At 41.9% G+C, this 14,722-nt stretch overlaps 1 protein-coding gene across 1 annotated transcript in view; it reads left to right on the forward strand.

The window, feature by feature from the left end:
* Positions 1–14,722, forward strand: part of LOC110491049 (espin) — a 119,737-nt gene that overhangs the window by 26,583 nt on the left and 78,432 nt on the right. Inside the window, exons 4-5 of the mRNA XM_036946772.1 lie at positions 2,610–2,792; positions 8,576–8,707. Of these exons, the coding sequence (XP_036802667.1) occupies positions 2,610–2,792; positions 8,576–8,707 (315 nt within the window). The remainder of the gene's footprint in view (positions 1–2,609; positions 2,793–8,575; positions 8,708–14,722) is intronic.

Genomic DNA, 14,722 nt, shown 5'->3' on the forward strand with positions numbered 1-14,722 from the left:
ATAAAACTAGACATGTAACATAGAATGCCCACTCAGCTCACACCCTGACCAACCAAAACATAGAAATATACAAAGTAAACTATGGTCAGGGTGTGACAATACCTGTATTTGGTGAGTTCCTTAAATTCTTCTCTGCAGATCCTCTCAAGCTCTGTCAGGTTGGATGTGGAGCGTTGCTGCACAGCTATTTTCAGGTCTCTCCAGAGATGTTTGATCGAGTTCAAGTCTGGGCTCTGGCTGGGCTACTCAAGGACATTCAGAGACTTGTCCCGAAGCCACTCCTGCGTTGTCTTGGCTGTGTGCTTAGGGTCGTTGTCCTGTTGGAAGGCGAACCTTCACCCCAGTCTGATGTCCTGAGCGCTCTGAAGCAAGTTTTCATCAAGGAACTCTGTACTTTGCTCCATTGATCTTTGCCTCAATCTTGACTAGTCTCCCAGTCCTTGCTGCTGAAAAACATCCCAACAGCATGATCTTAGTTTCATCAAACCAGAGAATCTTGTTTCTCATGGTAAAACTCCAAGCGGGCTGTCATGTGCTTTTTTACTGAGGAGTGCCTTTCGTCTGGCCACGCTACCATAACGGCCTGATTGGTGGAGTGCTGCAGAGATCTTTGTCCTTCAGGAAGGTTCTCCCATCTCCACAGAGGAACTCTAGATCTGTGACAAAGGCCCTTCTCACCCCATTGCTCAGTTTGACTGGGCGGCCAGCTCTAGGAAGAGTCTGAGTGGTTCTAAACTTCTTTCATTTAAGAAAGATGGAGGCCACTGTGTTCTTGGGGACCTTCAACAATGCAGAAATGTGTCGGTGCCCATCGCCAGATCTGTGCTTAGACACATGCCTGTCTTGGGAACTCTATGGACAATTTCTTCAACCTCATGGCTTGGTTTTTGCTCTGACATGCACTGTCAACTGTGGGACCTTTTATACAGTTGAAGTCGGAAGTTTACATACACCTTAGCCAACTACATTTAAACTCAGTTTTTACCAATTCCTGACATTTAATCCTAGTAAAAATTCCCTGTCTTAGGTCAGTTGGGATCACCACTTTATTTTAATGTGAAATATCAGAACAATAGTAGAGATTTATTTCAGGTTTTATTTCTTTCATCACATGCCCAGTGGTGAAGTTTACATACACTCAATTAGTATTTGGTAGCATTGCCTTAAACAATTTAAACTTGGGTCAAACGTTTCGTGTAGCCTTCCACAAGCATCCCACAATAAGTTAGGTGAATTCTGCCCATTCCTCCTGACAGAGCTGGTGTAACTGAGTCAGGTTTGTAGGCCTCCATGCTTCGGATTGATTTCCACTTTTCGCACCAAAGTACGTTTTAATTAAAAATATATATTTCACCTTTTATTTAATTAACCAGGTAGGCTAGTTGAGAACAAGTTCTCATTTACAACTGCGACCTGGCCAAGATAAAGCAAAGCAGTGCGACACAAACAACAACACAGAGTTACACATGAAATAAACAAACATACAGTCAACAACAAATGAGAAAAAAAGTATATATTCAGTGTGTGCAAATGAGGTTTCTTACCTTACCTCCCTTATCTTTAGCCATAGTGGCGAAATATTTACAATTTAGCAATTCAACACTGGAGTGATAGATGTACAGAAGATGAATGGGATGATGTTGTTGGATTGGCTATTTACAGATGGGCTATGTACAGGTGCAGTGACCTGTGAGCTGCTCTGACAGCTGGTGCTTAAAGTTAGTGAGGGAGATACAGTGGGGCAAAAAAGTATTTAGTCAGCCACCTATTGTGCAAGTTCTCCCACTTAAAAAGATGAGAGGCCTGTAATTTTCATCATAGTTACACTTCAACTATGACAGACAAAATGAGAAAAAAAATCCAGAAAGTCACATTGTAGGATTTTTTTATGAATTTATTTGCAAATTATGAAAAGTCTCCAGCTTCAGTGATTTTTGCAATTCGTTCCAGTCATTGGCAGCAGAGAACTGGAAGGAAAGGCAGCCAAATGAGGAATTGGCTTTGGGGGTGACCTGTGAAATATACTGTTTGTATGTATGTATGTATGTATGTGTGTGTGTGTGTGTATTAGCAGCTCACCACCAGATACATGCATGCATGCATACACAACAATAACACATTTGATTTACATGACCACATAGACAGTATATTGGATAGGCAATCACTTGAAAAACTACAAACCTCAGATTTCCCACTTCCTGGTTGGATTTTTCTCAGGTTTTCGCCTGCCATATGAGTTCTGTTATACTCACAGACATCATTCAAACAGTTTCAGAAACTTCAGTGTTTTCTATCCAAATCAACTAATAGTATGCATATCCTAGCCTCTGGGCCTGAGTAGCAGGCAGTTTACTCTGGGCACGCTTTTCATCCGGACGTGAAAATACTGCCCCTACACCAAAGAAGTTAAAGCTCTTTAGTCTACAGAGCAACACCCATCCACTACCAATGGTTGATAGAGAATGCTTAATGTTAGGGTTAATGGATACCAATTTGATGGTGGGAAGTTGAACATCTATAAACTAAGGGGAGCCAACTAACAAAGTGTTACCGAACCAAATGGCAGCTGGCGCTACATACTGTTCAGCCTCTACTATTGTCCGTTGCAGATGAGCTTCACAGAGATCAGCCTGTCAGACCGGGACGGTGACGGTGCCACGGCCATGCACTTCGCCGCCAGCCGCGGCCATGCCAAGGTGCTCAGCTGGCTGCTACTGCACGGTGGCGAGATCATCACCGATAGCTGGGGCGGAACGCCGCTACACGATGCTGCGGAGAACGGGGAGCTGGAGGTGTGTGTGGTGGGGGGTTGCCAGTTTATAACCGTACATAGAGAGGGATCTGTAGGAGAACACATGACAATGGTTCAATGGGGTTAGACACCGTATAGTGCTGTGTGTGAGGCTAGTCAAGACAGCAAGGGGGATGGGAATTACGAACAGGTAACTTCATACAAATCCAGAAATAGCCAAGGGAGCCATTTACACCATGCATTTGAGTGAGAGCGGAAAGTTGATATTGTCTCCCTAAGGTTAGACGCACAGCTATTTTTTTTAATGAGCTGACATTCGTCTGTGTTGCTGTCTTTGTCACTGTCTCTCTCTTCCTTTCTGACTCTCTCCTTCTCCCCATCTCTCTCTCTCTCTCTCGTTGACGATGTTGTTAGTTTGTTCGCCTGCTGTTTTTGGTTTCTGTATGTTTGCTATGAATATGAGCCGCATGCCTGTATTTGTATTCATTAAGGATCCCCAAGTTACTCTTCATGGGGGCCAGCAACATTAAGGCAGTTATATACAATTTAAAATATGACATTACATTTCAAAACCCTTTTTACAACACATTGTGTGTGCCCTCATGCCACTACTCTACTACCACACATCTACAATACAAAATCCATGTGTGTGTGTAGATTGCATGTCTTATCATGTGTATGTGTAAGCGTGTCTCTTCACAGTCCCCGCTGTTCTAGAAGATGTATTTTTATACTGCTTGCATCAGTTACCTGATATGAAATAGAGTTCCATGTAGACATGGCTCTACGCAATACTGTGCGCCTGTCAATACTTTTCTGCTTGATAACCAGTGCACTTTTCTGTATGTTGTAAAAGCGTTACATCGTCGCTGCCCATATCATTGCATAGTGCAGAAAATACACGAGAGTTCAGGGGCCTTGTTTTCACAAAGTTAACCATTTTCACTGTAGTGTCCAAAACATATTTCAAGTTGTCAGGCATTCCCTTGGCAGCAAGAGCCTCTCGGTGGATGCTGCAGTGTACCCACCTGGTGTCGGGAGCAACTGCTTGCATGTGCGTTACCACTCCACTATGTCTCCCTGTCATGGCTTTTGCGCCGTCAGTACAGATACCAACACATCTTGACCACCCAAGTCCATTTGATGTCACAAAGCTGTCCAGTACTTTACAAATATCCTCTCCTGTTGTCCTGGTTTCCAGTGGTTTTCAGAAGAGGATGTCTTCCTTAACTGACCCTGCATAAACGTAACAGACATATACCAGGAGCTGTCCCAGGCCCGCCACGTCTGTTGACTCATCCAGCTGTAACGCATACTCCCAATATAAGTGAACCCCAAATCACTGTAGTTCTCATCATATGTGCGCCTCTTCGATGGTCCAACGTCCCTGTCTGTTCAGTGCTTTCCCGGGTAAGGGGGCAGTAGCTCTTCAGCTGCATCATATTCCCAACTGCCAAGTGTCCATGCTAGCTGGGCTAACAACAAATGTAGAATTACTGATGCTAGCATTGGATGTGGTCAACTTGTGTGTCATCAACAGGTGCAGGTGTAGTACTGCTGGTAGTAGCAGCATGATGTCCTAGTAGCAGTACTACCAGTATAGCTGGTAGTAGCAGTATGATGTCCTAGTAGCAGTACTACCAGTAGAGTTGGTAGTAGCAGTATGATGTCCTAGTAGTAGTAGCAGTACTACCAGTAGAGCTGGTCTGTGTCTCTATGGACTCGGGCCTTACTTTATTTTAACCATTTATCCATTTTCGAGCAAATGGAATGAGCAGCAGCTATGTTTGGATACATACGGACCATTAGTGGAATTCCCCCGAGAGGGTAACGGTTAATATGATTGGATGTTAATTATTTGACTAGGCTACCTGTATTTGACATTGTTGTTATTTCGCTGAACACTAGATGGTTTAATTTTATTTTTGGCAGTGAAACGAGGCTACTCAAGCCAGGAAAAAAACCTCACCCAAATGTATAGCCTCGTTGGAAAATATAAATGGACTGTTTGAAAATGTGAAAAAAAACTACAAATCTCATTTTTATTTGGAGTAGCCCCAACGGCATTGCGCGTATCCCAGTGTGGGAACACCTGCATTAGGAGATTGTCACGTTCTGACCTTTATTTCCTTTGTTTTGTTTTTATTTAGTATGGCGGGGGGTGAGTTGGGGTGGGCAGTCTGTGTTTTTCTATGTTGGGGTTTTGAGTTCAGCCTAGTATGATTCTCAATCAGAGGCAGGTGTCGTTAGTTGTCGCTGATTGAGAATCCTACTTAGGTAGCCTGGGTTTCACTTTTGGTTTGTGGGTGTTTGTTTCTGTGTGAGTGTTGCCACACGGTACTGTTTCGGTTTTCGTTATGTTCACGTTTATTGTTTTATATTTCATAGTGTTCAGTTTATCTTAAAGTAAATGTTATGGACTCTTACCACGCTGCGCATTGGTCCTCCGATCCTTCTCGCTACTCCTCCTCAGAAGAGGAGGAAGAATGCCGTTACAGAGATAAGGGCAGACTCTTCATTTCACCTGCCACAGACCGGATCACTCACTGTTGCAGCACTCCAGGAGATCTAGTTACAGTATGGAATTCACAACTAAAGGTTTGCTAGCCAGATATTACTAAGTTAACCTCTGCTCTACGAGCAATCCCGTATCCGGGAGCGTAATCATAGCCTCAAACACATTAGCATAACTCAGCGGACATAAATACCCCTAAACTTTTCCTATTCATGCAAATCGCAAATGAAATACATATATTCAAACACAAGCTTAGGCTTTTGTTAACAACACTGTCATCTCAGATTTTCTAAATATGCGTTACGGCCAACGCTAGACAAGCATTTGTGTAAGTTTATCATGGCATAATGCTATGCTGGGCTCTGCTGGCAGCAGGCAACATTTTCACGAAAATAAGAAAAGCAACCAAATTAAATCATTTACCTTTGAAGAACTTCAGATGCTTTCACTCAGGAGACTCCCAGTTAGATAGCAAATGTTCCTTTTTTCCAAAAATATTATTTTTGTAGGCGAAATAGCTCCCGTTTCTTCATCATGCTTGGCTGAGAAACAACAACTATAACGCCAAACCTTTTTCAAAATTTGCTCCATAATATCGACAGAAACATGGCAAACGTTGTTTAGGATCCATCCTCAAGGTGTTTTTAAGATATATATTCGATAATATATCCGTCGAGGCAATTGGTTTCTCATAAGAAGCGATTGGAAAAATGGCTACCTCAGTATTTTACGCAAGATTTTCTGCGGGAGACACCATGTGACCACATGCTATATATGGTCCCTTACGGCCATTCTTCAATGGAAATGCCTAAAAAGACGTCACAATGCTGTAGACACCTTGGGGAATACGTGGAAAACGTAAGCTCATCCGTAGCTCATTCACAGCCGTATAAGGAGTCATTGGCATGAGGCAGTTTAAAAAAAATGCGGCACTTCCTGGTTGGATTTTTATCTGGGTTTCGCCTGTAACATCAGTTCTGTGGCACTCACAGACAATATCTTTGCAGTTTTGGAAACGTCAGTGTTTTCTTTCCAAATCTGTCAATTATATGCATAGTCGAGCATCTTTTCGTGACAAAATATTTTGTTTAGAACGGGTTTTTCATCCCAAAATTTTAATAGCGCCACCTAGTCGCAAGAAGTTAATGGTATAAAATGTGCAAAATGCTCTGCAGTTGTGCATTTGGTTAGCAAATTTAGTAGCTAATTATCTAGCTACAGTGCCTTGCGAAAGTATTCGGCCCCCTTGAACTTTGCAACCTTTTGCCACATTTCAGGCTTCAAACATAAATATATATAACTGTATTTTTTTTGTGAAGAATCAACAACAAGTGGGACACAATCATGAAGTGGAACGACATTTATTGGATATTTCAAACTTTTTTAACAAATCAAAAACTGAAAAATTGGGCGTGCAAAATTATTCAGCCCCTTTACTTTCAGTGCAGCAAACTCTCTCCAGAAGTTCAGTGAGGATCTCTGAATGATCCAATGTTGACCTAAATGACTAATGATGATAAATACAATCCACCTGTGTGTAATCAAGTCTCCGTATAAATGCACCTGCACTGTGATAGTCTCAGAGGTCCCTTAAAAGCGCAGAGAGCATCATGAAGAACAAGGAACACACCAGGCAGGTCCGAGATACTGTTGTGAAGAAGTTTAAAGCCGGATTTGGATACAAAAATATTTCCCAAGCTTTAAACATCCCAAGGAGCACTGTGCAAGCGATAATATTGAAATGGAAGGAGTATCAGACCACTGCAAATCTACCAAGACCTGGCCGTCCCTCTAAACTTTCAGCTCATACAAGGAGAAGACTGATCAGAGATGCAGCCAAGAGGCCCATGATCACTCTGGATGAACTGCAGAGATCTACAGCTGAGGTGGGAGACTCTGTCCATAGGACAACAATCAGTCGTATATTGCACAAATCTGGCCTTTATGGAAGAGTGGCAAGAAGAAAGCCATTTCTTAAAGATATCCATAAAAAGTGTTGTTTAAAGTTTGCCACAAGCCACCTGGGAGACACACCAAACATGTGGAAGAAGGTGCTCTGGTCAGATGAAACCAAAATGTAACTTTTTGGCAGCAATGCAAAACGTTATGTTTGGCGTAAAAGCAACATAGCTCATCACCCTGAACGCACCATCCCCACTGTCAAACATGGTGGTGGCAGCATCATGGTTTGGGCCTGCTTTTCTTCAGTAGGGACAGGGAAGATGGTTAAAATTGATGGGAAGATGGATGGAGCCAAATACAGGACCATTCTGGAAGAAAACCTGATGGAGTCTGCAAAAGACCTGAGACTGGGACGGAGATTTGTCTTCCAACAAGACAATGATCCAAAACATAAAGCAAAATCTACAATGGAATGGTTCAAAAATAAACATATCCAGGTGTTAGAATGGCCAAGTCCAGACCTGAATCCAATCGAGAATCTGTGGAAAGAACTGAAAACTGCTGTTCACAAATGCTCTCCATCCAACCTCACTGAGCTCGAGCTGTTTTGCAAGGAGGAATGGGAAAAAAATTCAGTCTCTCGATGTGCAAAACTGATAGACATATACCCCAAGCGACTTACAGCTGTAATCGCAGCAAAAGGTGGCGCTACAAAGTATTAACTTAAGGGGGCTGAATAATTTTGCACGCCCAATTTTTCAGTTTTTGATTTGTTAAAAAAGTTTGAAATATCCAATAAATGTCGTTCCACTTCATGATTGTGTCCCACTTGTTGTTGATTCTTCACAAAAAAATACAGTTTTATATCTTTATGTTTGAAGCCTGAAATGTGGCAAAAGGTCGCAAAGTTCAAGGGGGCCGAATACTTTCGCAAGGCACTGTAAGTGGTTGGCTTCTTGCAAAAACACGCTTCTCTTTGTGACAGCAGAGAATCCCCTCCTGGATCAAGAACCTTCTGTCAAACATTTATTTTGTATGAGTAGCATTTTTTGTTGTTGTTACTTGTATAACTTTATGAGCTGGGGATGTCTGTCCTGCAAGTGGTTTGCCAGAGACTGTATAAAATGTTTGCAATGTGCATGTTAGCATTTAGCTAGCATTCACTGTGGGATTTTACATGTACTTGTTAGCATTGCTAACCTTTGGATTCAGTGGGGTTTGAAAATAGTGGCCCTTGTGTTCAGTGCCAGTATTACCGAATATCCCTGGTTAGCAACATGTCGGAATGAACGTTTGACAATCTGGATAACGGCCAAACCTACCGATGACATTTGGCTTACTCCTAAAAAGAATGGACAAAGTTTTGTCCGTTCAGTGTGTCCCTCTCCTCTCTCTTTCTCTCCTAGTGCTGTCAGATCCTGGTGGTGAATGGGGTGGACCTGGGCATACGGGACCAGGACGGCTTCTCGTCGGCCGACTTGGCAGAGTACAACGGGCACGTCCAGTGTGCCAAGTACCTGTGCACTGTTGAGAACATGGTGAGACACAGGATGCATTAGACAGGACACACTGTAGTGAAATTGTTTCAACTGAAAATTAAATGTAGTCCGTTTTCTTCCACTGGTGCCTAATGAATACAACCCAGGTGAAATTTGTAGGTAGCTGGGATATCTAGATGAGAGGAAGATTAAGTCTATTCCAGCCAGGGCACTAAATTCACTTTTTTCATTGGTAGCACTGTTGCCCCGAACTTCAAAAGTAAGAAGCACCAGACAAAATGTAGATTTTTATTTTATTTTTTACTGCAAATTACTGTCCTATCATTCTTAATTGTCATCAGCTGTTACCTTGATGTAGAACTCACTAGAGTGGGCAAGACAGAATAAAAACAACTTTTTAATAACAGTATTCAAAAGTGCAACATCAAACAATTTTATATAGGTGAATTAAATAACCGTGCAAACTGTTTGACAGGATACCTAATTTCCATATGTTGGGTTGATTTTGTAATCCATAATTTTTCTGCATGAGTAACATGGGTCTGAATTTGGTAAAAGCCATCTCTTCTTTGGCAATGCAGTAAGCGGTGTTCAATTTAATCTGTAGCTGAGTTAGCTGCCTGTTCACCGGCTTGTTCCCTGTCAAATACGGTTGTCTGGTAGTAGGCGTAGTGATGTTGTTCCTGCCCCCTTCCCCCAATGGACTTGTCCAGGAAATTGATGTGCTTTTGGCATAAGTTATGTTTTAGCAATGACTTGTGTTTTAGGTTGTTGGACCCAGAAGCAAAATAAGTTTTCCCTGCTGCTTTTACCCCACACTTACGACAGTGTGTAGTTTTATCCCTCCTTAGCCACTTGAATTCACCCCTCTCGAAACATGTAGATCTTTCACTTTTTCTGAGGTGGATCGGTAGCAGCATTTCCAACATTGTCCATCATCTGGTTGTAGTTGATAATTTCATAATTAGTTTTTTGCTAAGGAAAGCTTCAATTCTGCAGCATTTTGTTGTTCTTGCTAGCTAGCTAGCTAGCTAGCTAGCTAATGCCATTACTTAGCTGACAGAAAGGGGCGGCAAAATTCTGGGGAAAGTATGCTTGAAAAGGGATTGGTTGTGTGCCTGGCATGTGATTTGATTTAATTAGCTACATTTAAACATTTGTAGCGTTATGATTTGTACACAATGTTTCAGCCTGTCTTGTTTGAGCAGTGAAGAGAAGTGTTGCGGTGTAATATTGTTATGCAATTATAAAAATAAATGATTGGATAATTTTTTCCTCGCACAGTGCTCCCAAAATAAAAGATATTAGTTGCACAGCAACATTTTTAGTTACAATGGGGGAGCCCTGATTCCAGCTTGAATGTAAAGATAGTACACTGCTCAAAAAAATAAAGCGAACACTTAAACAACACAATGTAACTCCAAGTCAATCACACTTCTGTGAAATCAAACTGTCCACTTAGGAAGCAACACTGATTGACAACAAATTTCACATGCTGTTGTGTGAATGGAATAGACAACCGGTGGAAATTATAGGCAATTAGCAAGACACCCCCAATAAAGGAGTGGTTCTGCAGGTGATATCCACAGACCACTTCTCAGTTCCTATGCTTCCTGGCTGATGTTTTGGTCACTTTTGAATGCTGGCGGTGCTTTCACTCTAGTGGTAGCATGAGACGGAGTCTACAACCCACACAAGTGGCTCAGGTAGTGCAGCTCATCCAGGATGGCACATCAATGCGAGCTGTGGCAAGAAGGTTTGTTTACACAACCCTATGGAGACACCGCATGATGGTTGTGTAAACATTTTTGTGCAGACAAACACTCTTCAATATCAGTATCAGATGTATCACAACCATTGTGTCAAATGCGTTGTACAACCTGTGTCTGAATGGGGTGTAACATCTTGTAACATAATTACCTGGTTAAATCTCCCCACTGCCTGGTAAACTTATTGACACTACCCATCCCTTAAGCGGGGTAATTGTCATCAGCAACTGCTGAATAGCATAGCGCCACAGTCAAATAATATTACTTAAAAATATTCATATTCATGAAATCATAAGTGCAATATTGCAAAACACAGCTTAGCCTTTTGTTAATCCACCTGTCGTCTCAGATTTTGAAATTATGCTTTACAGCGAAAGCAATCCAAGTGTTTAAGTTTATCGATCGCATGACAAAACATTAAGTACACTTCGCATCAGGTAGCTTGGTCACAAATCAGAAAAGCAATCAAATTAATCGTTTACCTTTGATCTTCGGATGTTTTCACTCACGAGACTCCCAGTTATTAAACAACAAATGTTCCTTTTGTTCCATAAAGATTATTTTTATATCTAAAATACCTCCGTTTGTTTGTCGCGTTATGTTCAGAAATCCACAGGAAAGAGCGGTCACGACAACGCAGACAAATTCCAAATAATATCCATAATGTCCACAGAAACATGTCAATCAAACTTTTTTATAATCAATCCTCAGGTTGTTTTTAAAATATAAATTCGATAATATATCAACCGGGATTGTAGGTTTTTCAATAGGACCTGGAGAAACAATGGCCGATTTACTCTGTTGCGCAAAACTCACTCTAGGAGCCCCCACCTATCCACTTACGCAATGGTATCTTTCACGCTCAGTTTCAGGCTTTTATTTTGAAAAATATGTCTAAACACTGACACCTTAGGGAAGCCATATAAAAAGGAATCTGGTTGATATCCCTTTAAATCGGGGATAGGCATGCATAGGAACAGAGGTTTCAAAATAAGAGGCACTTCCTGATTGGATTTTCCTCAGGTTTTCACCTGCAATATCAGTTGTTATACTCAGACAATATTTTGACCGTTTTGGACACTTTAGTGTTTTATATCCTAATCTGTCAATTACAGTGGGGAGAAAAAGTATTTGATACACTGCGGATTTTGCAGGTTTTCCTAGGTCTGTAATTTTTTATCATAGGTACACTTCAACTGTGAGAGACGGAATCCTAAACAAAAATCCAGAAAATCACATTGTATGATTTTGAACTAATTAATTTGCATTTTATTGTATGACATAAGTATTTGATACATCAGAAAATCAGACTTAATATTTGGTACAGAAACCTTTGCTTGCAATTAGAGATCATACGTTTCCTGTAGTTCTTGACCAGTTTTGCACACACTGCAGCAGGGATTTTGGCCCACTCCTCCATACAGACCTTCTCCAGATCCTTCAGGTTTCGGGGCTGTCGCTGGGCAATACGGACTTTCAGCTCCCTCCAAAGATTTTCTATTGGATTCAGGTCTGGAGACTGGCTAGGCCACTCCAGGACCTTGAGATGCTTCTTACGGAGCCACTCCTTAGTTGCCCTGGCTGTGTGTTTCGGGTCGTTGTCATGCTGGAAGACCCAGCCACGACCCATCTTCAATGCTCTTACTGAGGGAAGGAGGTTGTTGGCCAAGATGTCGCGATACATGGCCCCATCCATCTTCCCCTCAATAAGGTGCAGTCGTCCTGTCCCCTTTGCAGAAAAGCATACCCAAAGAATGATGTTTCCACTTCCATGCTTCACGGTTGGGATGGTGTTCTTGGGGTTGTACTCATCCTTCTTCCTCCAAACACGGCGAGTGGAGTTTAGACCAAAAAGCTCTATTTTTGTCTCATCAGACCACATGACCTTCTCTCATTCCTCCTCTGGATCATCCAGATGGTCATTGGCAAACTTCAGACGGGGCTGGACATGCGCTGGCTTGAGCAAGGGGACCTTGCGTGCGCTGCAGAATTTTAATCCATGGCGGCGTAGTGTTACTAATGTTTTTTTTTGAGACTGTGGTCCCTGCTCTCTTCAGGTCATTGACCAGGTCCTGCCGTGTAGTTCTGGGCTGATCCCTCACCTTCCTCATGATCATTGATGCCCCACGAGGTGAGACCTTGCATGGAGCCCTAGACCGAGGGTGATTGACCGTCATCTTGAATTTCTTCCATTTTCTAATAATTGCGCCAACAGTTGTTGCCTTCTCACCAAGCTGCTTGCCTATTGTCCTGTAGCCCATCCCAGCCTTGTGCAGATCTACAATTTATCCCTGATGTCCTTACACAGCTCTCTGGTCTTGGCAATTGTGGAGAGGTTGGAGTCTGTTTGAGTGTGTGGACAGGTATCTTTTATACAGGTAATGAGTTCAAACAGGTGCAGTTAATACAGGTAATGAGTGGATAACAGGAGGGCTTCTTAAAGAAAAACTAACAGGTCTGTGAGAGCCGGAATTCTTTCTGGTTGGTAGGTGATCAAATACTTATGTCATGCAATAAAATGCAAATTAATTACTTCAAAATCATACAATGTGATTTTCTGGATTTTTGACAGTTGAAATGTACCTATGATAAAAATTACAGACCTCTACATGCTTTGTAAGTAGGAAACACTGCCGATTTTGCAGGTTATCAAATACTTGTTCTCCCCACTGTATATGCATATTCTAGCATCTGGTCCTGAGAAATAGGCCGTTTACTTTGGGAACGTTATTTTTCCAAGCATAATAATAGTGCCCCCTAGCTTCAAGAGGTTAAATCTCCCCACTGCTTGGTGTTTACACAACCATCATGCGGTGTCTCCATAGGGTTGTGTAATTACTTTTGTAAAGATAAACTCTGTTGCATAACAACCTTTGTGCATTGTAGATACAGTGGTTCCTCCTTTAAAAGTTGCGAGCTTGCACCGCGTCACGGCTTAATTGTTCCAGACCACCACAAGGGGGAGTTAGATAACTTTGGGTCCCAAGGTTTTCATATGACCAACCATATCGAGTGGTTCCAATGACGAATTTGACGCGAGCCACCCGTCCCTGGGTGAAGTTGTCTGAAAAAACATTACAGTGGAACCAAAAGTAAGTAGTTATAACGTCATAATGAGAATGATGACGCGTGGAAGAGGGAAAGGAATGAGATGGGAACAACAAGAATTTGTTGCAAGTTGGGGAGGGAGGCTAATAGCTGAACAATAGACTATTCAACCTTTACTAAAGAATTGTCTAATAGCTGAGCTAGGTGTGAAAACCCTCATCCTATCACAGACCAGATTTGTCCTAACGACCAAGGGGTAGCTTGCTACTCAATGTAATAAAGACATGACTTTTAAAATATGTTACCTTAAACGTTATGTTGGCTGACAATTTGTTCGCTACGCTGTCCTTACGAATCACATAGGGTATCATTACAGCAGTATGTACCGGTATGTTAGCTAACTACCTAACATTAGTAGTTATACATCAAACTTGCCTGTATATTAACTATAGGCTATCTAAATACCCAACGTCAATTGACACGATTATTCCCGTCATTCTTAGCTTAGCGAAATGGTATAGTTGTTGTGTGTTCCCAATGGACATTCTGGTGCTTTTGTAAATTCGCTATGGCTATCTACACCAATTTCAAAGCGCGCTCGTCTGAGTGTACCAGAATGCAGAATAAATCATTTACGAGCGCTCAACACAGGTTGAATATGGTCGGGGTCAGTAAATGTCAGCAAAAAGCGTAATTTAAATAGTTTCCAGCAGCACAGTAACCAACGGTTAACATGAAAACTGCCTTACCAGCTCTGCTAGGGTGAGTAAAATGGTCAGAGTAGTCTCATTTGTGTCTGCAAGTAGCTAGCAAACTTTAGCTTGGGTGCTTGACTGCCGTTGTAAGGCCAGAACGCTCAAATCAACCCTACTCCTCTGCCCGAACGTCCAGTGTGTGCTACGAGAGCGAAACTGTCTGAATTTACAAACTGACAATCTGATAATGTGCAGCGCCATATTTTCTGTTCCATCCTAACGGAGACCCAGAGGGTTTTTCAATTATCATGGAATTGAAACACCATAATATTAAGCAAATTAATTAAGCAAGTACCAGTCAAAAGTTTGGACACCTACTAATTTCAGGATCACAACTATGAAATAACACTGGTGTCCCGCGTGCCCCGTATTTTGTAGTACAGACATGGCCTGCTCTCCCTTATGTAAGGGATTAGGCACTTTCCCATGTTTACTGCAGTATGTATTGTAGACTGCACAGTAGCCTAATAAACAAACACATT

Source organism: Oncorhynchus mykiss, chromosome 16, assembly GCF_013265735.2.
Source record: "Oncorhynchus mykiss isolate Arlee chromosome 16, USDA_OmykA_1.1, whole genome shotgun sequence".
In the NCBI taxonomy this organism is placed as follows: Eukaryota; Metazoa; Chordata; class Actinopteri; order Salmoniformes; family Salmonidae; genus Oncorhynchus; species Oncorhynchus mykiss.